At 43.4% G+C, this 27,587-nt stretch overlaps 1 protein-coding gene across 1 annotated transcript in view; it reads right to left on the bottom strand.

Moving 5' to 3' along the window:
• The window catches only part of LOC141099782 (dynein axonemal heavy chain 5-like), a 587,253-nt gene that overhangs the window by 137,833 nt on the left and 421,833 nt on the right, over positions 1 to 27,587 (bottom strand). Inside the window, exons 60-62 of the mRNA XM_073587845.1 lie at positions 17,046 to 17,213; positions 13,576 to 13,794; positions 12,085 to 12,261 (exon numbers count right to left, since the gene is read on the bottom strand). Of these exons, the coding sequence (XP_073443946.1) occupies positions 12,085 to 12,261; positions 13,576 to 13,794; positions 17,046 to 17,213 (564 nt within the window). The remainder of the gene's footprint in view (positions 1 to 12,084; positions 12,262 to 13,575; positions 13,795 to 17,045; positions 17,214 to 27,587) is intronic.

The raw sequence follows: 27,587 nt of genomic DNA, 5'->3' as shown, positions 1-27,587 counted from the left end.
TGATTTGTCTAATTAATTTAAGCCCCTGAAATGAGGAGGCTTTGTAGAAAAATGGTTGCAATTCCTATACATTTACCAGGATATTTTTGTTCAACCCTTTTAATTAAGCCTGAAATTCTACAATTCAATTGTATCTCAGTTGTTTCATTTGAAATAAAAAAAAATAATAGCATGGAGAGCCAAAATCAAGGAGATTCGGTCACTGCCCAAATATTTCTCGACTTAGCTATCCTGGTCTCATAACTCTAAAGTATAAAATCCCAGTAGTCTTTATATTTTTCAGCTTGGGCCATGGAAAATTTTAGGCTTGCTTTTTTGTGCATGGGTTTTAGAAGAGGCTTCATTCGTGGATGACACCCATGAATGCCATTCCTCTGCAATGTATGCCATATTGTGTCACAGGGAACACTCACCCCGTTTTGGCTTAATCTTTCTTTAGCCAACTGCAGTGAACCTTACATGTCGGTTTTCTTCAACACTTCTCATAAGAAGACAATTCTGTTTATGTGTTAACTTCTGTGGTTTACTTGGACATCTATGTGAGATGGTTGCAGTTTCATCTTTGTTAAATTTTGGCATTACTTTTGCTACAGTATTCTGACAGATAAGTAAGGTTTTGCTGATCTTCTTGTGGCCCTCACATTTCTTGAGTAAAGAAATTATTTTTATTCTCGGGTCTTGTGCCATTTTTTTCCCTGTGGTGCCATTGCTGACAGCATGAAATGGGAAGTATTCTTTGTTAAATAACACACTTTTATAGTCAAGTGTCTGCTGAGCACCAATTTAATGAATAAGTAAACCTACCTGAGGCTGAATTCTTGTTAATTAGAATTTTATAGTCTAAACTTTAGTTTTGCCCCTATGATTTTCATTGTGGGTGATTTTTACTATATGGTCCAAAATGAATTTTAAGCACTGTACATTCTATATATAGTGCTTAAAATTCATTCATTTAACAGTGCTTAAAATTGTACTCCTCCATAATGTATATGGAGGAGTGCAAAGAAAAATGCATGCTGTCTACATTGAAAGAAACACCGGTGGAGTAGTGGGCTGTAAATGCACTACTCCCATCTAAGACTTGAGGGCACAACAGCAATACAGATAGAGAGCCGGGACTTGGGAGTAGAGAGTCCCTGAAGCAGGCTACAGCTGTCTGCCGTGCAAGAAGAGTTCTTGGGAACATCTGTCAGGAGGAACTCCAGAGTACCTCAGTACTGGAGATCTTCACACTTAAAGGCACTATAGAGGAGACGTTCAGGAAAGGCACATAAGTCGGCGGAGTGTGGAAGGGAGCTTTCCATCTTGCCTGGAGGTTGACTGGGCCCCTGACCTGGAGGACACGGCACCGAAGCGGGCACTGCAGACTGAGTAAAGCTTTGGAACTACATGCCCTGGTGTCCTCCATTCCTTCCTGCGTCTGTCCGCCTGACACTGCTACATCCCCTGCACTAGACACTACATCACCTAAGTGTCTCCACATCTACTCTGCCCTGGGATAACAGCCCTGCCTGTGTAGGGCTATACCATCATTGCTGTGCCACACCATCTGTCCCGGAGGATCTGCATGCAGCGTCGGCTTAACACCTCCCTTGCCGAACACCACAGGTGGTGTCACGAACTATTACATTTAACATCCACATCTTCCTATTACTTGGGCGCCCAGGGCCACGGTCCGGGTCACCGCCACCGTGACACATCCATCTGATACCGGCCCGGTACCGAGTACCCCACGGCCCTGGAAGGGCGACCCACATCTGTCATGACACAGCTGTCTGGTGACCCGGGACCAGGGGCTCCTTTCCTGTCCCTAACACTAGGGGGCACCCTATCTTGCCCTGCTCCCCGGGATACAACTGAAAGTGAAAATGCCGGGGCCTCTGCCCTTGCCTTATCTCCTGAGTTAGCCCTTCATCTGTTCTCTTCCCCCACCCAGGGAAGAGGGGGTGCTATTGTGCACCGTAGTACACCAACCCGACAAACAAGGCAACACGGATAAGGGTTAACAGAAAACTCCAGGCATACAAAATGTTCACTCACATGTAACAGAGGGGTGCACTGGGGTGTGAAGGTTGGGGAATAAACAAAAACAGAGATGGATAAGGAATTACCACACATACAAACCAAGCAGCAGTCACAGATAACTCCTCCAACTCTCCTTCTCATATGTACTCCCTCCGTTAACCATGCAGCAAATGCTTGCTCTGACAAGGATCAGTAACAGAGCCCAGATTATAAAGGGGAAAGGAGTGGCTAACCGAGCTCAGCTGCGAGCACAGGGATTCCCAACATAGCCGATTAACCCCTGTTCAGCCCGAATAAATAAGCATAGTTAAAATGAAGGAGAAGTGCTTCTTCTCAGCGCCGAAGCAGGAGCAATCAGTTGCAGTGCCCTTCTGGCTCCACACTGTCGTCGTAACCCCGTGAGAACATGGTTCCAGGTTTGTTAGGAACGATTAGATAAGATGGCCAGAACTAGTCATTCCCACCCTCCAATCCAGGAGGTGCAGCTGATTTAAAAAGGTAGCTGAGCTGTTGATTCCTTGTCCTTGTAGAGGTGCAAACACTTCAGATATTTGGGTGTGTGTATACGAGGAGGACATGAGTAAGTAGCTTAGATTCTACAAGAGGCCAAGTATTGGATTTTGAATACTCAGCAGCTGAACCACTCTGTTTCTCATACTGTTGTATGGACTCTTTATTTTGTTATTACTTTCTGCTGGAAGTTTATGGAGTTAATAAACCTTACTGTTTGGACAAGAAACTGCATGCCTGTGTGAACGCTGCCAACTACCAACGAGCTAAATCCCTACAAAATATAAATTTATATGCCTGTGTCCATGTATATATATTTTTATCTTGCATATAAAAATATTCATATTCGGGCTAGTACAGGTTCTAAATTTCACTGCACATTTTCTAGCTTCAGTAGATAAGTGAGAATCATTGAGTTAGTAAATTTGTAACATTTTTAATAAATCATTTATGACCACAAAGGTCAGCTAAACTTTTATGTGGTCTGCAGTCATAAATCAACACAGAAGAACTCAGAAAATTACAGATAAAACAGTTGTTTTTGTACCCACCACAAAACATTTCAAACATGAAGAGCTTTCATAATATTTACATTTACTATTGATTTTGGCCACAAGTCCTCTGAAATGAACAAGTGAGAGTAGGTAAAGAAATTTACAAATGCCCAATCCTGGCCATCTTAACTATAATGCTTTCTGACACAAGTACGTAATCTAATTTAGTAACAGTCAAAAAGCGTTCTAAAATATTTTATAAATGGAACTTGATATTCTATGTCCCACCAAGTAATAAAGTACAAGATCCTGGATGACTGACAGTAAAATCAATAAGTAATGTGCAGAAGTCAGATTCCAGAGACTTCACAGGGTAAGCTTCACAAAGGAAGTTTGGTGCAAAATCCTTCATAGAAGGGAATAAAAACTACTCTATATATTTTTTATACTTCCATTGGCTGCAAGAAAAAAAATGAAAAGATCTCTTCATTAATCTGCAGAAATAATTCTATGAAAGATGTATTTGCAGTGTTAAAACACTACACACTCTGGACTAATCATTTGGGCAGTGCCCTGTGCCCCCAACTGGAAAATCAGAAGTCACATCAGCCCGCTTGTACTTGCAGTGTCACAAAATATAAGATGATGCACAACTATTCCCTCCTAATAAACTAACCTGCTGAATGATTGTGCTGCCCTTCAGCTGAGCTCCAGAGAGCCCTATAATAATGAGTGTCCTCCACTTTAACTCTTTAACACATCATTCAGGGAAAGAAAATTGAATTGAAGCAGCTATGAGTTATACATTTATCACATATAATACAGCAGTGGATGGAGGGGGCTTCAAAAGGCCATTCTGTCTTGGCCAGGGTATTTAGGTATATTACTAGGATATTGACCTAAATTATTGCTCTGAGTGAACGAACGTATAGCTATATGGTTATGTACACTACTAAAGTGCAAAACCACACTGAAAACAGTATTAGGGCTCATACTCATTTACAAGAAAAATGGACGAATGCAATCCAATAAAAAAATCGGATTGCACTATACCTAATATTATTGTATTTGCAATTTTTTTTCTCAGCTCAGATCGGGCTGAGAAAAAAATCAGCATGCTGCGGTTGTCCTCATATATATGGGGAGAGAGTCACCAATGCAAGTTATTGCGTGCGAAAAGAAAAATCACACAACACACACACCATGCGTGTGCCATCCGATTTTTACACACCCATCTCCTTGAAAACCCAACATTTCATTAGCCACATACAGTAAAATCACACTGTGACAAGACAGAATAGAATAGATAGAATAGATATACAATGGGGGAAATAAGTATTTGATCCCTTGCTGATTTTGTAAGTTCGCCTACTGACAAAGACATGAACAGTGTCATGATCCATGCTGGATTATGACAGATAAAAGCACTAGTAACCTTTTTTTTTTCCTTAAGATGGTGGTTTCAGTTCTAGTTTGGCCCCGGTGGCCGTTAGGGTCATTGCACTTGATGCTTTTTTTGCTTTGCCTTTTGCCCCCGGTGGTCAATGGGATTATAGCAGCTTTTGGCCCCTGATCATTTGACCATTCCCTTTTCCTATATAGGGTCACATGGTCTATGAGCAGGTGTTGGTGATATTGCTCATTTCCAACCAAGACTGGTGGAGGAAGGGATGCACTCAGGTGTCAGACTCTGTTGCTTGGAGCGTTGGCAACGGAGCAAAGCTGAGTGGTGTTTCCCTGCTTGTCACTTTGCTCGGTGTGTGTTTTGGTGCAGTGGTGGGATTAGTTTCTGCACCATCCACTTCACTAGTAAGGGATTGGTTCAGGGCGAGCTAGGGATTTTAGGTATCCTGATCGGCGCCCGGTGCGGAACCAGCCTAGGGATCATTAGTAGTGTAGAGACACTGACTCAGGGGAGTGCAGGAGGTCTCCATGTCCCCGTTCCCTATCGCAGGGCCACCATTGTAATTGTTTTCCTGGTTTTCCCCTTTATTCTGAAATCCGCCCTGCTGGAGGTGGTGTATCCAGACATACGTGTACTACTGAAATTCACCTGCTGGAGGCAGTGTATCCGGCTGCACATTCTATTATTTAAATTTGCCCTGCTGAAGGCGGTGTATTCAGGGTCATGCGTGTCATATAAATTCGCCTTGCTGGAGGCGGTGTGTCCAGTCACACGTGACCATGCAAACAGTCTATAATTTGAAGGGTAGGTTAATTTTAACATTGAGAGATGGAATATAAAAAATAAAATCCAGCAAATCACATTGTGTAAATTATAACAATTTATTTGCATTTTGCAGTGAAGAATAAGTATTTGATCCCCTACCAACCATTAAGACTTCTGGCTTCTACAGACCAGTTAGAAGCTCCTAATCAACTTGTTACCTGCATTAAAGACAGCTGTCTTATATAGTTACCTTTATAAAACAGTCTTGTCCACAAACTCAATTAATCAGTTAGACTCTAACCTCTACAACAGGGGCAAGACCAAAGAGCTTTATAAGGATATCAGGGACAAGATCATAGACCTGCACAAAGCTGGAATGGGCTACAAAACCATAAGTAAGACGCTGGGTGAGAAGGAGACAATAGTAAGAAAATGGAAGAAATACAAAGACTGTCAATCAACATCGATGTGGGGCGCCGTGCAAAATTTCACCTCTTGGGGTATCCTTGATCATGAGGAACGTGAGAGATCAGCCTAAAACTACACAGGAGGAACTTGTTAATGATCTCAAGGCAGCTGGGACCACAGTCATCAAGAAAACCATTGGTAACACATTACCCTGTAAAGGTTTAAAATCCTGCAGTGATTACAAGGTCCCCCTGCTCAAGAAGGTACATGTGCAGGCCCATCTGAAGTTTGGCAATGAACACCTGGATGATTCTCTGAGTGATTGGGAGAAGGTGCTGTGGTCAGGTGAGACAAAAATTGAGGTCTTTGGCATTAACTCAACTCGCTGTGTTTGGAGGAAGAGAAATGCTGCCTATAACCCAAAGAACACCATCCCCACTGTCAAGCATGGAGGTGGAAACATTATGTTTTGGGGGTGTTTCTCTGCTAAGGGTACAGGACTACTTCACCGCAGCAATGGGAGAATGGATGGAGCAATGTACCATAAAATCCTGAGTGACAACCTACTTCAACTACAAAAAATGTCTGACTGCTGTGCTTGCCAACCAGGGTATTGCCACTAAGTATTCAGTCTTGTTTGCCAGAGGGATCAAATACTTATTTCTCACTGCAAAATGCAAATAAATGTACAGTTGTGGCCAAAAGTATTCACACCCCTGAAATTCTGTCAGATAATACTCAGTTTCTTCCTGAAAATGATTGCAAACACAAATTCTTTGGTATTATCTTCATTTAATTTGTTTTAAATGAAAAAACACAAAGAATTATCCTAAAGCCAAATTGGATATAATTCCACACCAAACATAAAAAGAGGGTGGACAAAAGTATTGGCACTGTTCGAAAAATCATGTGATGCTTCTCTAATTTGTGTAATTAACAGCACCTGTAACTTACCTGTGGCACCTAACAGGTGTTGGCAATAACTAAATCACACTTGCAGCCAGTTGACATGGATTAAAGTTGACTCAACCTGTGTCCTTGTGTGTACCACATTGAGCATGGAGAAAATAAAGAAGACCAAAGAACTGTCTAAGGACTTGAGAAACCAAATTGTGAGGAAGCATGAGCAATCTCAAGGCTACAAGTCCAAAGACCTGAATGTTCCTGTGTCTACCGTGCGCAGTGTCATCAAGAAGTTTAAAGCCCATGGCACTGTGGCTAACCTCCCTAGATGTGGACGGAAAAGAAAAATTGACAAGAGATTTCAACGCAAGATTGTGCGGATATTGGATAAAGAACCTCGACTAACATCCAAACAAGTTCAAGCTGCCCTGCAGTCCGAGGGTACAACAGTGTCAACCCGTACTATCCGTCGGCGTCTGAATGAAAAGGGACTGTATGGTAGGAGACCCAGGAAGACCCCACTTCTTACCCCGAGACATAAAAAAGTCAGGCTGGAGTTTGCCAAAACTTACCTGAAAAAGCCTAAAACGTTTTGGAAGAATGTTCTCTGGTCAGATGAGATAAAAGTAGAGCTTTTTGGGCAAAGGCATCAACATAGAGTTTACAGGAGAAAAAAAGAGGCATTCAAAGAAAAGAACACGGTCCCTACAGTCAAACATGGCGGAGGTTCCCTGATGTTTTGGGGTTGCTTTGCTGCCTCTGGCACTGGACTGCTTGACCATGTGCATGGCATTATGAAGTCTGAAGACTACCAACAAATTTTGCAGCATAATGTAGGGCCCAGTGTGAGAAAGCTGGGTCTCCCTCAGAGGTCATGGGTCTTCCAGCAGGACAATGACCCAAAACACACTTCAAAAAGCACTAGAAAATGGTTTCAGAGAAAGCACTGGAGACTTCTAAGGTGGCCAGCAATGAGTCCAGACCTGAATCCCATAGAACACCTGTGGAGAGATCTAAAAATGGCAGTTTGGAGAAGGCACCCTTCAAATATCAGGGACCTGGAGCAGTTTGCCAAAGACCAAAGAAGAATGGTCTAAAATTCCAGCAGAGCATTGTAAGAAACTCGTTGATGGTTACCGGAAGCAGTTGGCCGCAGTTATTTTGGCTAAAGGTTGTGCAACCAAGTATTAGGCTGAGGGTGCAAATACTTTTGTCTGGCCCATTTTTGGAGTTTTGTGCGAAATGATCAATGTTTTGCTTTTTGCTTCATTCTCTTTTGTGTTTTTTCATTTAAGACAAATTAAATGAAGATAATACCAAAGAATTTGTGTTTGCAATCATTTTCAGGAAGAAACTGAGTATTATCTGACAGAATTGCAGGGGTGTCAATACTTTTGGCCACAACTGTATATAATTTATACAATGTGATTTTCTGGATTAGATTTTTGATATTCTATCTCTCAATGTTAAAATTAACCTACCCATTAAATTATAGATTGTTCATGTCTTTGTCAGTGGGCAAACTTACAAAATCAGCAAAAGATCAAATACTTATTTCCCCCACTGTATATACTGTAGATAAGATAGTTATAAAGATGTCTGTGACATATATAATTAGTACAGTGCATGTTTAGCTTAATGTTCATGTATTTAATTAATAAATGTGAAAGAAATGGTGTGGGATCCCCAGAAATTTTATAAACCAGCAAAGGGAAGGGGGACAGCTGGGGGTTGATGTTTATAACCAGGGAAGGAGTTAATACACATGGAGCCCACGCTGACATCAGTGAGATGAACAGAGTTCATTGGGTATGACCTCTGCTCAACTTTCTCACATCACTGCGAGGCACTAAGCTGCACTAACACCCACAGCTTAGTGTCTCTCCTGGCTGGCAGGCTGAACGCTCGCATTATGCAAGTGTTTAGCTTGCCAAGTAGATGTAGCAGAGCTAGACTTTTCAAGGGAAAAATTGATTATTATCTTCTTGTCGGAGACATGAGGAATATGCTTGGCTTATTTTTTTACTCTTTTACAGGAGACATGGGCACTGGAGGATTATCTTCACGTCAGAGACGTGAGGGATACGGTTGTTTATTATTTTAATTATTTTACAGGTGACATGAACTTCAGTGGATTAGGCATCAAGGCGAGTATAACTTTGCTTTTTTTATTTTTAATAAAAAAGTGTCAGTGGCTTTATTTCAAATAAAGGACTTAATTCAGTGTTCTGATTACAATATGACTATGGGGTTAGTATAGACTCCTCTCCATTACTAAACCCTGGACTTGATGTCAGCTGCCAATACAAAGCAGACATCAACCCCAATACTATTACCCCACTTGTTTTTACTCTGGGAGGGGTCAATGGCCCCTTCCTAGCCTATTAATATCAGCCCACAGCTTTCTGCCTAGCCTTTTCTGGTTATTATTTATAGGGGGACCCTGTGTCATTTTTTGGGGGGTTACCCCATTTTAATAACCAGTAAAGGCTGTGATGTGAAATTAATTGCCTGGGGATCTCCCTGTGTATTACCCCCTTCCCAGGCTATATTCATCAGTCCCAGGTGTCCGCTTTCCGTCTGCTGGATAATAAAATTTTGGGGGATCTCAACATTTTTTTCAGAAATGTATTTATTACTAAAATACATGTACAGTAAGCTACACACGCAAAGCACTGATTATTTTTCTCACTTACATATTTCTATCGATCTGTATCTATCTATATCTATTTATCTCATCTACAAATACATATCTATTGAAGAATATTTCCTTTGAAAACTATCTTTAAACATAGATAATTACTCTAGTTAAAAGCTAATGTTTAAATAACATTGCGTATGGATTGCATTCGCTTGTCATTTGAAAGCTATGTGATAAAAATCACATTGTACTAGCATGAAAATCGCATGACACTTGCATGATCCTCGTCCAACTTTTCAGGAACCACATTTTTTACATGTGATGGGTATTAGCCTTACGTTAAGTTTCTAAGATGAGTTTTTGGTGTGCTTTTGATGCTGCATATTTTCGCTGCACAAAGAACACAGCATCTTACAGTTCCAGCAAAGTGGATGGAATTTATAGAAATCTCATGTCTTTGAGACATCTCGTCTGTGTTCATTTTGCGCAGCGCAAACGGACTAGCAGCGAACATTTGAAAGTCACAACATTTCAATTTCTCTTGCGGGTACGCTGAGTATTATGTGCAGAATTTTATCGGAGAATTCCTTTACAAGTGGAAAATCAATAGGAAAAAACGTATGTCTTTTTTAGTGCATTTCTGCTGTGGAAATGCACTACAAACATGTTACATGACTATATCAATAAAGTTTTATCAAACTCAAATACTCCAGAAAGTATCAAAAACAAAGTACAGTAGCTTTATTTAAAATATGACATAGCAAAAAGAAGAAAAAAACGTAGTGTCAAAAATGTGATAAAAACACGTGAAAAAACACTCTCAAAACACAATGAAAATAATGTAAGTAGCCTAATTTACATAATAGGGCCAGAAATGGTGCAGAAAATTCTTCAGCATCAAAAACTCACCAAGTACTCATCATTGGAACATAGCCTTACAGACAAAGCAAGAACAACAGCTTGAATCAGCTTACTGAAGAATAAGCTATTGCAGCACATTGTAAAGTGAAATAGAAATCATTTTCCACTGAGTACATAGGTCAGGACTTTCAGTCTCTCATGGGCACACTGAAAAACATCTCAAATATTAACGCTCCATTTTAATATAACCTTACATAAATCAGATGATGAGCTGGAACACTTTGATTACTGGTATAAGATACATATTTCATTAGACAATTGCAAAGCTGGGCTTGCCAATAACTATGCAAGGCAGAGCTTTGCGTCTTCACATATACAGTCTAATGAAATGGTCTGTGATTTTCCCTAAAATGACCTTGCCCAACCCATGACTCATATTGAGAATGTGTGACAGCTTCTGTTCCACTCTATCACTCGTTACTGTTAATCCAGCTACCAAAAGACTGCTAAAAGTATAGGCTATACAAGTGCACTGTGAGAGTCACAGCACAGCTATTTTCCTGACCCACCCACAGAACAGATCCCAGTACAGTAAGAAGAACTGCATTACCTTAATTGTTAAAGTGGGTCCATGTGAGTGTGAGTAAATATAGTCCTAATGCTGGAGTCACACATAGCGACTTACCAGCGATACCGACACCGATATCAAGGTGTCAGGATCGCTGGTAAGTGGCTATGTGATCGCTGGTGAGCTGTCACACAGACAGCTTCACCAGCGATCAGCACAGTGATGCCGAGCGCCCGGCATCGCTTGCCATCCCTGTAAAAAATAGAATTAAAATAAAAAATATTGTTTCTCACCTTCCGACATCCCGCGCAGCATTCCTCTCTCTACGCTCCGGTCCCAGTGATCCTTTGCGAGAATGACCGCGAGAGTCACGGTCTCGCGGGAGCGCAAAGTCTCGCGGTCATTCGTGCAAAGGATCACTGGGACCGGAGCGTGGAGAGAGGAATGCTGCGCGGGACGTCGGAAGGTGAGAATAACAATATTTTTTATTTAAATTCTATTTTTTACAGCTGATCGCTGGTCTCCCGCCTGTCACACGCAGCGATGCATGCTGGCCAGCGGGAGACCAGCGACGAAAAATATGTCCAGAGGTTTCTTACAGCGATCAGTGATACCGGCAGGGGGGCCGCTCGCTGATCGCTGTCACACACAGCGATCTCGCTGGTGAGATCGCTGTTACGTCACAAATGTTGTGACTCAGCAGCGATATCGCTAGTGAGATTGCTGTGTGTGACTCCCACTTTACTCTAGATTAATGTGTTTGTTTGGCCTATGTGACTGCAGACTTGTGAATCCTCACATCGCAAGCACTGCACGTTGTGAGGATTTTCTGGTAATGGGAGCAGCCTGCACTTGACTGCAAGCATATGATTTTCATATATGTGGTCACATGCCAACTAGCTAGACACAGCCTTGCTCAATGCAACTGTATTAAGTGAGGCCGACCATAGACTAGTCGGAATGTGGGCGCAATGTCAAGACTGACTGCAGACTTTAAGCCTAAAGCCAGATCCATTTAACATTACATTTGTTTCCAAGAACTGGAAAAAGAGTTTAAAGAGTCGCACCCCTAAATATAGCCTACAGTGCTGTGCAAATTAATTGGGACAAAGCATTTTTTTAAGTAAAATCGTAAGTTGGCTACCAGTCATTGATTCAAACAGGTTTTAACTGCTTTGAACAGGCACTCACACCTGTTCAAAGCAGTTAAAACTGGTTTGAATCACTGACTGGTAACCAACTCACGATTTTACTTAAAAAAACGCTTTGTCCCAATTAATTCACACAGCACTGTATGCTTAACATTCAAAACTCCATACAATCCAATAATCTGACCGCAGGGTCAAAACTTACCTGTACAACATGTAATATTATATACAGTGTATATATATATATATATATATATATATATATATATATATATATATATATATATATATATATATATATATATATAAAGAATGAACATGCCCAATATGAAAAGTACTATGGATTCAATGCTTACATCACTGTACGGTATTCTATTATGGTTCATTTCCTTCTTCCATAACTGAAGCAGAAGAGCCCGATACTCCTGGTTAAAAGGACCGCTATAAGAGAGAAAGCCGGTGGCCAAAAGAACATCGCCTACTAGCCGAATGATTTGATTCTGGAAGTTTTTACTGCTTTCTGTCCATCTTATCTAGAAACAAGTGAAAAAGGGAATACTTTATTTAACAAATGTCTAACATTTTACCGGTGTTTATTTGTTTTGTTTTTTATTTTGGACATATTTTGAGATATCGTGTCTATTTTAAAAAACATTAAGAAAAAGATCAATCACAGAAAGAAGCTTGGCACTTATTCACTTAACATTATAGTGCCATGTTAGGTACAGTACATGGTAGGTTTCCATCGACAATCTGATCAATATGAGTGCATTAGAAGAAAAACGGCGCCCAAACAAGATTGGTTTGCACTCAAGTGCTGCCAGTCAATAAGTCAGAGCAAGCAACTTGGAGCTACTAGTTACTGTACAAAGCAAACAGCACTTCTAAAAAACGATATGTTCCAATATTATAATATAGGCATTGCAATGTACTGTAGCATGTGCACTCTAAAAATTTTCATGTTTGAATATTCAAATAATTTTTGCATCTTTTTTCATGATACATGGACCTTAATTTTATGTAATTTTTGTGTTCCTTTTTTTGCTAATATCAAGGCAAAATGTAAATTAAAATAAGAAATACGTGTCTCTTTTTCAAATTGTTTTTTTAAGACCACAAAAAAAAGTTTAAATTGCGATCCCTTACTAGTCCTACAAGGGGACTTGAACATGCAATCTTATGTTGTTTAATGCATTATCTAACATGTCAGTGATTGACTGACAGTTTACCTACCAGGCCCTGCATCCAGCAAGATCTGATAGGCCGAATTATATGAATAACATGGAGGCCATTGTTAGACCTTTTGTTGCAATAACACCCCATCTGCACACAGTGATTGCACTGCCAGGTGCCAATAGGCTGATAAAAGGAGAGGTCGCCCTTTGTCAGCATTGACAGTAGCATGTGATGTGTTAAAGTGCTGACATTGGAGCTAGTTATGGTCCAAGACATGCAGCAAAAGCTCAGCTATGTCTAACATCTGGCTCCTGTTGCGGGTGCCACGAGTATAACTTCTGTGCTATCCCTGAGATGTAACTGTATGTTCAATTTTGTGAAATCATTTGCAATCTAGACATACTGTTATATCCATTTGTGGGAAAGTATTAAGGTAAGAACAAATGTGGGAAAAAGCCAATGGTCCAATATGGACGAGCTTTTTGGGTTTACTCCCAAGTACATTGTAATATTGAGTCTTTACACCTAAGATTTATAAATCTAAATTCCCAGGACAAACCCCAGTCTTTAAATTTAATGCACCAGCACTCATCACCAATTATTCTAAAAAGAAAAGAACAAATAATCAAAAACAAGAAATGTAAAGTGATAGTCAGGGATTTGTTTCTTACTTTTTCCCCTCCAAGCCCCTCAATCAGTGCTGTAGCATTGACCATTTTTCTTCTACAAGCTTCTGCATCATCTAGTAGCATTTGTTTTTCCCTCATTGCCGCATCATACATGGCTTGCACATCGTCCAGTTCTTTCTGCTTAGCATCAAGTTGGTTCTGTGCATTATTCAGTTCTGCTTGGGCAACAGCAAGTTTGGCTCCCTGTAGTGCCAAGTTAGCCTACGAAAGGGATAATGGAATTCGATTAATGCAGTTGTAGAGAAGAGTGCATTTAGTCCTCTCAAAGTCTATGAGCCTTAAGTATCAACACAGTCTCGGAGTCAAAGTGGCTTTATGACTTAGCTATCAAAGTTCAGCATCTGTTTTATAATACCTTGAATTTTGGGTTCTAGCTAGTTGCTGTTACTACCTAGAACACAATACTGAAACAGATTTGACACCAGTTCTAATTATTAAGCATAAAAATGGCAGGTCTAGAATGATGTACAATATTTGTCATCAATCAGACCATAAAAACCTGAGATCACTGTAAAGCCTTTCCATAAACTTTTGTAATCTCACTTTACAACATTATACAGAATAAATCTATATATGAAGATAACATTTTCTGTACTATACATTATTCATCATGTTCCAATTTTGAGTAAGTTTTCGTCTAGAGCCAAACACAGAATTCTGCAGCTACCAGGGAGCAATACATGTGGGATATCAGATGTCGATTACACAGTTGTTAGCTTACATGTTAAACAGCAGAATAAAGCCAAATTACTATTTCCAAAGGTCAGCAGCAGAATTGTGAAATTGGGAGCATGAAATGAACTCTAAATCAGAGACTGACAGCAAAACGTTACCCAAAATATACAGTATAATACTTTAATATGTATACTGTTTATTATACTGTTAAATGAGAAGGCAACCATGCTGCTCGCCTCCAATTCACCTATAGAAAAGAGGTTGTATAGGCTAAGTTCACCCTTGCATCCATCAGTGAGCCTTGTACCAGCATCGCAGAATCTTCTAATACCGAATGTAGAAACTTAATTTTCATGGCATTGTAATATTTTGCCAATTGTTCCATGCTCAAAGCAGTTCTTCTACCAGTGATGACATGAAAGGCATTTTTCATTTCATTGATGTTAGAAGTCAGCAGAAGTTTCAAAGGCCTGATGGAAGTGACTTTCCGCATCCTTTTACATTACCAGAATGAATAATGATGTGTAATACACATCAATAATCAATTAGAAACACATTTTTCAAGAGCTGAGGCAGCAGTCTGCAAGGAGGACACTTTCTAGTAGACACATGAAACCATTCACAAGACCACTGACTTCAGAATAAGACTACATTATGCCATTATTTCCTGCACTGCTCAGCCACTAGTGTGGTTGCCTCTGTATTACATGGTCTTTTCATATCTATGCTTTAGGCTTTTTTTGCTTCCAGTGGGACATCTCCAATGAATATGCTATGTGTGTGAAGGATATGGTGTTAATTTAGAATTTTTCCTTCCATACAATAAAAATTAAAAAAAAAAAATTATATATTTATATTTGGTTTACACACAATATTGGCCTTGTAAATTTCAATTTTTAATTCATTGAGACAATATTATGATATGGTCAAAAATCCATGTGCTATTCTGTAGAGAAGAGCTTCAACAAAGGTTAAAAAGTAAAAACTATTAAATATATGACGGGTTTCTTGGCCAGTGCTATATACTGCTGGTGATATGGTTTGACACCAGCAACACATTATAATAATGCAATGGTGTCACTGGTGCCAACAGTACAGAATAGCAACAACTGGGGGCAAGGAAGATGAGGGAGAAACGGGAATATAAAGGCAGACCAAATCATCACAGATGATGGTTCCTGTATGTGTTAACTCTACCTTCTATAGCGATGATCATAAATCACTCTGCATTCTGCTGGTCTCTATGGAATAAGGGAGACTGCAGAAAGTTTGGATTTAAATACATTATCTTGTCCCAGCTCATCATGCATTATTCAGTAATGTATATGTTCACATGTCCATACTCTGAAGGAAGCCATAAATATTTAAAAGTGCACATTCGGTACACTCTGAAGTCACAAGATACGCCCAGCTTTTCTTATTGCCCAAGCAAAAGCCTGCTGTCTTGCTGTTATTAGACCATTATGAGAAGCAGCAGGATGTTCCTCTTAAAAACACAAGTATGAATAAAAAAATCTTTCACTATGGCTATACAATCCCAAATGTCTGCTCTTGTTACAGAGTGTAAATCTTCACCTCTACTTTGGCCAACAGATTATTATCCAACAAATCTGGAAATAAAGTTGTGATACAGAATGTAGAATTGATTTTCAATGGGTGGTCCTTTATGTTTTCATAGACTAAAACATCCAATGTGGCACCCACAAATTACCACACTTGCTATGGTAGATGTAATCCTAAATCTGGGTCGTAACGGAGACTGATTGCGACACATATCTCGCAACCAAAGATCGCTGCAGCATAATGAAGGTGCACGGGGTCACATTGTGACCTCTAGGGTTGTACAACTGCTGTAAGCAAGTCGACAAAAAGGTTAATTGACTTTGAATTTCTTGCGACTCTCTTATCACAGTTGAAGAACATTAGAGGTGACAAAGGAACCTCATTAACCTGCAGTATGCTGTGATGTAGCAATGACACAGTGTGATCTTTAACCGAGTTATCGGCGTTGCCACCAAAGTTGTTGTCTAGTCACAGCCTAAAAAACTGAGCTATTCTGCACTTTGATGGAAGTTCTTTATACATTAGTTTCCAGTGTAAACTCCATCAAGGGCCAATTATTCTTAGTGTGCACAGCATAACTCCAGCTAATCAGAAGAATATGCCTAAAAGCTAGCAGGGGGGAGATGGAGCGGCATAAATATATAATGAAATGACACATAACACAATGCTGCAAATCAGCCAAGAAAAAAGTAACAGTAATAAAACGCAGAATACTAATTAGCTAGACAACATGATATTTATAGCACCAGTGAAGACATACGGTACTTTAAAGTTTGTTGGGGATTATGTATATATATATTTTTTTTTTTTTGCTCTAACCTTTTGTTATTGTCTCTGCTACTTTGTAATACAATCAGTGTCTGAGGTATGAAGGACCCACCAGGGAATCTATTTGCTAGGGATTATTTCACAGCATAAATGAAAGTATATTGTTTGTAATGCAATCCATTTGTATTCTGAGTTTGCTGTATTATAAAACCTACAGATGTTTGAGGAATATTTTTAGAACATGAACAGAAAATAAAGCTATTTTGCTCAGCATCAAACATGCCAAGGACCTGATGATCGCCAAAGGGGAAGCTTGTTGTCCAGTTCCAAGCTAATAACTGCCCATAATAAACCACGTACTTTTAAAATAAAATAATTTTGATGGATGACCTTCAAATGGCCTTGAAAAGCATCGCTTATAAGTATTCTAGAAATGTAATTCATACCTTCAGGGGAAGAACCTCTTTGTTAATTCCGAAGAAGTATGCCATGGCTTGTGTCCACGAACAGAGTCCTGCCACATTTCCACACACTTTTTTGGCAGAGTCAAAATTATAGTCTTCCATATCCAAGTATGGCTGTAACAGTTCTACTATTTCCTCAGTGATTGTGTCCTACAAGTGTACAATTAAAGAAAATGGTTTTAGATACAGATCATCCTCATTCATAATGGAAAAAATGACAGCTAAAGAATATTTTTTAAGTTTTCTGAATTTCTCTTTTCCCTCCATATCCTATAAGACTGCAGATTATATGGGATGCTGAAACCGTCCACTCCTTCCTATCTACACTTGTGACAATGACCACCACTTACAGATGTGGGCTATAGAACTTAATTTTAGCTAATTTTGAGAATGTTATAGAATCCCTTTACGCAATTAGAAGCTGCATTGGAGAAAAAAAATCTATATATTTTCACAAAAGAGAGTTTGAAACACAGTAAGATAAAGCAGACCATTTTATACATTGTAGGAAACAACAAGATTAATAGTGTTGACCTTCAATAACTGATAAATTATTTCCTCTTTGATGGACATCAAACATATCTTTGTTCCTAATTGCATTTTGGTATAAAATTCAATATTTCCAATAATCTGATTACTCAATCAATCCTTCTGAAAAGCTGCCCCGGGCAAGGATCTGATCCAACACTAATTCAAGCAGTAGTAAATTTTGGTGTGATCTCCAAAGATACAATGCTGAGCAGCAATAAGCTCTGCATCATCCGTCACATAGATTTGGCGCCTAATATAATGTAAATCAACATTCATGTGCAAGGATATGGGAGAGAAATTATTTTATTAGTTTTACTGCATCCATGAAACCTGTGTAACTAAACTAGTTCCTTAAGACATAATCTGTCTGAGATATCTAAGGACTGATGGTGACAAACAGTGTTATAATGTAATCTGCTTACATTATTTCTAAATTAATATGATAAAAATAAAATAAACTTCAAGAAATCGATCCCTTTGTGATTTTTAAATATTTTTTTTTTTTTAACATGACACCTTTCAGAAAGGTTCATCAAAGCTAAGCATAAAGGGGTTTGGCCAAATGCAATCTGTGGACAGGAGTGACAGTTTTGGTAGGAAGCTTAATTTTGGAAGTTGATTCATCTTTGCACCAAAATAATCAGGTTGAAAGAGATAAACATGAAAAAAACAAAAAAAAAAACAGAGGCTCACCTGGACGAGTTGTGCAATCAGGTGAGACTGCTGCACTCGTCGGCAATCCCAAAAAGGATTTAAAAAATCCAAAGACAGGAAGGGAAAAATAACGATCTGAAGGCGCTGTATCACCGGATATAGTATAAAATTCAGTTTATTAGCGGACCGCCCTCTTCTTCAGGTACAAATAAAGATAAAAACATATATAACAGAGTGAACTGTATTCTTATAAGCACGTGGACCAGGTGTAGGTATTTAATTTATTAATTATTTAACCCATATATCAATGTATCCCTATTCAGACAGTATGGTCTATACATTCATTCAATCCTTCAGGAACTAATGTGGACTATTTGAAAATCCAGAAACTTTCCCTATTCACCAATCTTTGATAGCTATAATATTTGTTCTATTTTAATAAGTTCTAGATTGGCGGGGTTTTCTTATGCACATGAAAAAAATGCCTCGGCAAACTATGGTTCATAATCACATTTTTTTATATTAGACCTGCGTGTTTATTCATCCTGAGATGTATTGGCATAGTGGTTCGTCCCCCATATTGAAATTTACATTGACACTGCAATACATAAATGATATGTGAACTGTTACAATTTAAAAAACTTTTTATCAAATAACTTTCCCCTGTAGCAACTGATACAGATTGCTTTCTACCTGAATGTATCCATTTACAGCTCTTAAATACAAAGGTGTCATAGAAAAAATGGCATTATGAACCATAGTTTGTTGAAGCATTATTTTCATATGCATGAAAAAAAACCTGTCAATCTAGAACTTATTACAATAGAACAAATACCGGCTAGTCATACTAAGGCTGGTTTCACATTAGCGCTTTTTAAGCGCACGCACGGCCGGGGGTAGCTCCGCCCCCAAGCCGGCTCTCTGCCCGGCGTGCCCGCCCCTTGCTTGTAGCTCCGCCGCCTAGCGGACAGCGGCGCCTGCGATCTGCGCACCCTATCTTTAGCATAGGGTGCGCAGATCGTGCGCAGGCCGTGCGCTAGTTGCGCTTTGACCTGCGCTGCGCACTTTTGACGGTGCGCCGTGCGCGCCAAAATCCGAAAAGTTTGATTTTGGCGCGCACGGCGCACCGTCAAAAGTGCGCAGCGCAAGTCAAAGCGCAACTAGCGCACGGCCTGCGCACGATCTGCGCACCCTATGCTAAAGATAGGGTGCGCCGATCGCAGGCGCCGCTGTCCGCTAGGAGGCGGCGCTACAAGCAAGGGGCGGGCACGCCGGGCAGAGAGCCGGCTCGGGGGCAGAGCTACCCCCGGCCGTGCGTGCGCTTAAAAAGCGCTAATGTGAAACCAGCCTAATAGAGATCAAAGATTCGTGAGTAAGAAAAGTTTCTGGATTTTCAAATTGTCCCCTTTAGTTCCTGAAGGATTGAATAAAAGTATAGACCATAGGTTGAACAGGGATACATTGATATCTGTTTGTTATTGCTAATCACTCTGTTTAGAATCTGGGGGTATATGTTTATATTGATATGTGATTACATGGTAAGGGTTACATAATTGATGAATCTAAATACCTACATCTGGTCTATGTGGTATAAGAATGCAATTCACTCTGTATGTGTGTTTTCATCTTTACTTGTACCTAATTAAGAGCGCGGTCTACTCTAGAAACGGATGTTTTATTATTCAAGGGAACCTGTCACCCTTTTTTGTGTCATACCAACTAAAAATATAATCTTACGCAGCTTCTGCTATGCATTCCCTAAATATTCATGTAACCCCCTGACTCCCCTGTATAGCCATGAAAAACGTTTTGGATTTCTTCAGCGTTGTATTCTAATCGGGTCTGTCCGATCCAATGGGCGCAGCTTCGGGCCACTCCCTCCCTTCCCCCAGCTGCTGCTTGCCATCCTGGACGTGGATGACGCCTTTTTGTTATGAATGGGTCACCGAGGAGGATAGCAGGACCAGGCTAAGCCACCAGAAAACCAGAGACGTTGGTAATGTTAGGGACGGCGGAACGCACCAAATATAAATAATAGGAGGTGCGTTCGCCGCCCGGAGTCCACCGTGCGGTAGGTGACTAGACCGCTGCTGGACAATGGCAGATGCACCAGAAGGTGAAGTAGTGCGCACGGGTTAACGTCACCCAAACGCTAGGAGCGGCTCTGTTCAGACACACAGTCGCTGGGCATACATAAATGTAACGACGCTAGCCCTGTTAACATCACAGGAGTCGGCGTGTGGCGTCGCAGCTGGGAACACCAATAGCTGCTGTTAATGCAGCGTAGCGGCAACTATAGCCGCAAGCGTCGGCGCCGAGAACCAGGCACCGATGGACGCTAGTGTAGGCGTGGAAAGCACAGTGGCGTGTAGCTTGCCACAATCTGGAGCTGACTAACCCAACACACAGTCACCATTCGTAGTATCCAAGGGAAGGGGTTTCATAATAAGTCAGACACCAGTCCATGCATCCATCACCATACACACACAGCATAATATGCTACACTAGCACATGGCCGAGCCACCATGCGGGCTTTTTATAGCCATGCGCTTCCGGGACCTTCCAGTACCCTGGAATGGACCAATCAGATCCGACGCAGGACCTGAGCATGTGACCCCTGCTCTCCAGTGAGAGGTCACCTTGTGGGCATGCCCAGTAGCACGGCATGAGGACTTAGCCTCTGGAGCGGTTCCCTGCAGAACAGGTTGCGCTACCATTGCTGCACCAGAGGTGGCAGCAACATCCAGGCTGTCAGAGGAAGTCTGAGCAGCACGCCTGGCTCGCCGTGATTGCTGAGCAGCACCCGGAGCGGTTGGAGGAGAATGGGAGACCGCTGGATGTCTGGCTCTGGATTGCCGCTGTGCAGTGTCAGGAATCTGATGCCTAACATTACCCCCCCTCCTAAGGCCCCCTCCCCTCTGCGCTTCACTGCGCTCAAAAGCCGCGATCAGTAGCGGTGCGTGGATGTTTTCCACTGGCTCCCAGGTCCGAGCCTCGGGCCCATGACCCTTCCAATCCACTAAATAAAATTTTTTGCCACGGACAAACATGCGCCCAACGATGGCATTAACCTCAAACTCGTCAGACGACAAGTCTGACGACCCGGCAGATGACTCAGAAAACCGGGCCATGTGAACTGGTTTGAGGAGGGACACATGAAACCCGTCCGAAATGGCTAAATGTGGAGGAAGAGCCAGGCGGTAGACCACCGAGCTAATTCGCTCGAGGACCTTGAAAGGTCCAATATATCGCGGGGCGAACTTAGGGGACTCGACCCGTAGTTTGATATTTCGGGTGGAGAGCCACACCATGTCGCCAGGGGAGAAGCTTGGAGCGGGTTGCCGATGCGTGTCGGCGGACGCCCTCATCCTCTCTTTAGAAGCACGGATAGCATCCTGAGTGCGATCCCAAATGTCCCGGGCCTCCACTGCCCAGTCTGCCACCCTGGAGTCAGTGGAGGACACTGGCATTGGAACAGGGATGCATGGATGTTGACCGTAATTTAGGAGGAAGGGCGTCTGACCAGTGGAATCAGCCACCGCATTGTTTAGGGCAAATTCAGCCCAAGGTAGCAAGGATGCCCAGTCATCCTGCCTGGCAGAGACAAAATGCCGCAGGTAGGGAACCAAGGTCTGATTGGCTCTCTCGACCAAGCCGTTCGTCTCGGGATGGTAAGCGGAGGACAGGTTTAGCTCGATGCAGAGTAGACTGCAGAGCTCTCTCCAAAACCGAGACACAAACTGGGGACCTCGGTCACTCACGATCTTGTCCGGCATGCCATGTAAACGGAACACGAGCTTTATGAACAAGGTGGCAAGACCACGAGCGGAAGGCAAGCGTGCGAGTGGCACCAGATGCATCATTTTGGAAAAATGGTCGGTGACCACCCAGATGACCGTACTGCCACCCGACTTGGGCAGGCCAACTATGAAGTCCATGCCAACCATCTCCCACGGTCTATCCACCACTGGCAGGGGATATAACAGCCCCGCCGGCCTCTGTCTAGAGGGTCTGTTCTGAGCACACGAAATGCATGCTTGCACGTATTCCTTAACGTCTCGAGCCATATGTGGCCACCAATATGACCTAGCCAGGAGTTCGGTGGTCCATTTATTGCCAAAATGACCACCTACCCTGGAGGCGTGTGCCCAGGCGAGGACCTCCGGCTGTAGCTGAGGAGGAACCAAGGTCTTGCCCAGAGGCACTGACTCGAGTGAAACTGGAGCCATGGTTGTAAAACTCTCCGGCGGGAGAATAAGCCGAGGCTCAGCCTCTCCCTTTTCCGCTGAGACCACCGAGCGTGAAAGAGCATCCGCACGGACGTTCTTCTCTCCAGAGAGATAATGCAGGGTGAAGCGGAAGTGGGAAAAGGAAAGCAACCACCTAGCCTGACGGGAGTTCAGGCGCTGGACCGTTTGCAAATAGACCAGATTCTTATGGTCCGTGTATACCTGGAAGGGAAACCGAGCCCCCTCCAGGAGATGTCTCCACTCAGAAAAGGCCAACTTCATGGCCAGCAGCTCCCTGTCACCGATGGAGTAATTCTTCTCCGCCGGTGAGAAAGTATTTGAGAAAAAGAAGCAAGGATGCTTCCGACCTTGAGCATCCTTCTGGAAGAGGACTGCTCCTGCACCGACGGAAGAGGCATCTACCTCCAGAATAAATGGCTTGTTCACATCGAGACGATGTAAGATGGGAGCGCCAGCAAAGTGGGATTTGATAGACAAGAAGGCCTTGGAGACCTGTTCTGACCAAGCATTAGGGTTAGCTCCTTTCTTGGTGAGAGCAACCAAAGGAGCCACCAATGTGGAGAAGTGCGGTATAAACTGGCGGTAATAATTTACGAACCCCAAGAAGCGCTGCACCGCTTTGAGTGAATGGGGTTCTTGCCAGTCCATCACCGCTTGAAGTTTGGCCGGATCCATAGCCAATCCCTGGGCCAAGATGATATAGCCCAGGAACGGCAAGGACTCTTGCTCAAACTGGCACTTCTCCAGCTTGGCGTATAGAGAGTTCGCCCGTAAACGGTCGAAGACCCTGCATACGTCTCTCCGGTGAGTGGTCAAATCTGGCGAGAAGATGAGTATATCATCCAGATAGACCACCACCGAAGTAGACAGCATATCGCGGAAGACGTCATTGACGAAGTCTTGGAAGACAGCTGGCGCATTACATAGGCCAAAGGGCATGACCCGATATTCATAGTGGCCATCCCTGGTGTTAAAGGCTGTCTTCCACTCATCTCCCTCGCGAATGCGGATCAGGTTGTATGCCCCCCATAGATCTAGTTTTGTAAAGATCCGGGCCCCTCGCAACCTGTCAAACAGTTCAGAGATCAACGGAAGAGGGTACTTGTTCTTCACTGTTATGGCATTGAGATCTCTGTAATCAATGCAGGGACGTAACTCTCCGCTCTTTTTCTGAACGAAAAAGAACCCTGCAGCAGCCGGCGACACAGACTTCCTGATGAAACCTCTAGCCAGGTTCTCCCAGATGTATTGTGACATAGCTTCTGTCTCAGGGAGTGATAATGGGTACACAGCGCCTCTAGGAGGTTCTGTGCCTGGCATGAGATCTATCGGGCAATCATATGAGCGGTGTGGCGGTAGCGTCTCCGCAGATTTTTTGGAGAAGACGTCCGCATACTGATGGTAGGGTTTAGGAAGTGCGGAGAGATCCGCAGGCACTTCAGTGGAAGCCACCTGAAGACTGCCCCTTCAGACACTTTCCCTCACAATTTTTGCTCCAGGCCAGTATTTTCCCTGATGCCCACTCACTATGAGGAGAGTGGCAACGGAGCCAGGGAAGACCAAGTAGCACCTGGTCAATACCGTCTGGCAAAATGAGCAGGGATAAGATCTCTCGATGGGACGGAGAGATAGAAAGCCCAAGTGGGACTGTCTGATGGGTCACCTGGGTAGGCAAATGCGCCCCATTAACCACCATGATAGTCAGTGGTTGAGGCAGCAACACCTGAGGGATAGCGTGTTTCTGGGCGAAGGTTGAGGACATAAAATTCCCTTCGGCCCCGGAATCCACGATAACCTCCGCCTCCCAGGTGAGGGGACCACTGTCTAAGGTACCCCGGAATACCGGTTTGGGTGAAAAGGGTTTCATGCTGCACTGACCACCTCCTATGACCACAGGACGTGGGCGTTTTTTCGCCCGCAAAGGACACGTGCTGGCCGAGTGTCCAAGTTGTCGACACTGGTAGCAACGTACATAACTATGCACCGGTGGTGACTAGGAGTCGGTGCAGGACACCTCCATAGGTTCGGAGGGTACATGCTCCTGTGCGGGGTATCTCAGCGGCTCGATGAAGGTGGGTGCCAAATTAACCCTTCGTCTGCATTGTGCACGTTCCAGCCCGTGCTCCGTAAACCAGAGGTCAATGCGGGTGGAGACTGCAATCAATTACTCCAGACTTGTGGGAACCTCCCTGGTAGCTAGAGCGTCTTTAACGTGCTCAGCCAACCCTCTCCAAAACACCGGGACTAAAGCTTTGTCCGGCCACTCTAATTCAGAAGCCAATGTCCGGAACCGGACGGCATAATGGCTGACCGAGAGTGACCCCTGTGTTAGGGAGAGTAATTGTAAAGAGGTGTCGTGCGTGATCCGCGGTCCCAAAAAGACCTGCTTCAGAGCCACGAGGAACTGGGCAGCACCCTGAACCACCGGATCATCACGTTCCCACAAAGGTGTAGCCAACTGTAATGCCCGGCCAGACAAGAGTGACACAATAAAGCCCACCTTAGCCCGCTCTGTAGGGAACCGTGCAGCCAGCAGCTCGAGCTGAATTGAGCACTTGCTCACGAATCCCCTACAGGTGACGCTGTCACCCGAAAACTTGTCGGGAAGCGGGAGGCGGGATAGTGTCGGCGTGGGCTAAAGAGTAGGCACACGTGAGACAGCCTCAGCGACTGTCTGAGCAGCAGCCAGCGCGGTATTCGCAGCTGAGTTGGCGCTCTCAATAGCCGCCAACCTGCTCTCCAGCTGCCGAATATAGCGCTGAAACTGCTGCACGTCTGCCATTGCCAGCCAGACCCTGGCGCTAGTGTAATGTTAGGGACGGTGGAACGCACCAAATATAAATAATAGGAGGTGCGTTCGCCGCCCGGGGTCCACCGTGCGGTAGGTGACTAGACCGCTGCTGGACAATGGCAGATGCACCAGAAGGTGAAGTAGTGCGCACGGGTTAACGTCACCCGAACGCTAGGAGCGGCTCTGTTCAGACACACAGTCGCTGGGCATACATAAATGTAACAACGCTAGCCCTGTTAACGTCACAGGAGCCGGCGCGTGGCGTTGAAGCCGCGAACACCAATAGCTGCTGTTAATGCAGCGTAGTGGCAACTATAGCCGCAAGCGTCGGCGCCGAGAACCAGGCACCGACGGACGCTAGTGTAGGCATGGAAGGCACAGTGGCGTGTAGCTTGCCACAATCTGGAGCTGACTAACCCAACACACAGTCACCATTCATAGTATCCAAGGGAAGGGGTTTCATAATAAGTCAGACACCAGTCCATGCATCCATCACCATACACACAGCATAATATGCTACACTAGCACATGGCCGAGCCGCCGTGCGGGCTTTTTATAGCCATGCGCTTCCGGGACCTTCCAGTACCCTGGAAAGGACCAATCAGATCCGACGCAGAACCTGAGCTTGTGACCCCTGCTCTTCAGTGAAAGGTCACCTTGCGGGCATGCCCAGTAGCACGGCATGAGGACTTAGCTGGAGCGGTTCCCTGCAGAACAGGTTGCGCTACCATTGCTGCACCAGAGGTGGCAGCAAAATCCAGGCTGTCAGAGCAAGTCTGAGCAGCACCTGGAGCGGTTGGAGGAGAATGGGAGACCGCTGGATGTCTGGCTCTGGATTCCCGCTGTGCAGCTTCAGGAATCCGACGCCTAACAGGTAACTATGCGGATTGCAGACCCCTGATCCTATCCACACAACTAGCAGTAGCCGTGGAGCATACCTACGATGCCCTAGATGCCTCGGCACAGCCGGAGAGCTAACTCAGCCTAAAGCAAGAAAGGTGAAATCTAAACTGCCCCGGAGCAGATCCCAAAGGAATAGATAGCCCCCAAACATATATTGTCGGTGAGACAAGACGAAAACACAAGAGCAGGCAGAAAAATAGACTGAGCAAATGATGGGGCCCAAACTGACTAGACAGAACAGGAAAGGAAAGACACTGTCTACAATCACGCAAAAAACTCTGAAAAATTCAACACGTCTGATGCACAAAAAACACTGAAGTCACACTACTTCGCCCCCATTATATCAGCAATCTGGTATATACTGAAAGCAAAGCAAAAAAAGACCATTATAACAGGGAACAGAACAAATTGACACAAGCAGTAACATATGGGCGGTGATCCAGCACAGCTCCAGCAGGAGCAAGCTGACTCGCACAAAGCAGAAATAGAAAAAAACAGATCAAATGCAAAAAGATTAGCAAATGAACCACTTAGCTGAACCATGGAGGAACAGAGCAGGAGACATCAGACCTCAGAAGGCACAGGAAGAAAATCACCAGCAGGGATTGAAGGAAGTCAGCTGTCTTAAATAATCCAGTCAGAAACCCCAGATCTCCAATCATCATCATCATTATCAGGTGGCAAGCCTCTGTCAATCTGACCAGCTCCACTACCTCCAGTAACCACCAGAGGGAGCCCAGAAAGAGAATTCACAACACCTCTGTCAATCTGACCAGCTCCACTACCTTCAGTAACCACCAGAGGGAGCCCAGAAAGAGAATTCACACCAGTACTCTCCCCTTGAGGAGGGGTCACCGAACCCTCATCCACGCCACCAGGCCGGTCAGGATGGGCCCGGTGAAAAGCACGAACCAATCTCTCGGCATGAATGTCAGAAGCAGAGACCCAAGAATTATCCTCCTGGCCATAACACTTCCCCTTGACCAAGTACTGGAGTCTCCGTCTAGCCAAACGAGAATCCAATATCTTCTCTACCTCATACTCCAAATTACCTTTAACCAATACAGGGTCAGGAGGTGCTGCCATGGGAACTACTGGCTCCACAAACCTCTTCAACAAAGATTTATGAAAAACGTTATGAATCTTAAACGTACCTGAAGAGCCAAATGGAAAGAAACGGGGTTAAGGATTTCCAAAATCTTGTAAGGTCCAATGAATCTTGGCTTGAATTTTGGAGACGCAACCTTCATAGGAATATTTTTTGAAGACAACCAAACCATATCACCCACATTAAACCGGGGACCAATGGTCCTATGCCGGTTGGAAAACCATTGGGCCTTTTCCTGAGAGTGGGACAACTTATCCACTACTTGGTCCAAAAATCTGCTGCATTCT

This window comes from Dendrobates tinctorius, unplaced genomic scaffold (assembly GCF_039654945.1).
Source record: "Dendrobates tinctorius isolate UK_male_01 unplaced genomic scaffold, ASM3965494v1 ptg000102l, whole genome shotgun sequence".
NCBI lineage: Eukaryota > Metazoa > Chordata > Amphibia > Anura > Dendrobatidae > Dendrobates > Dendrobates tinctorius.
Note: the sequence above shows the minus strand (reverse complement) of the source record. Positions and strands in the feature narration are given on the sequence as shown.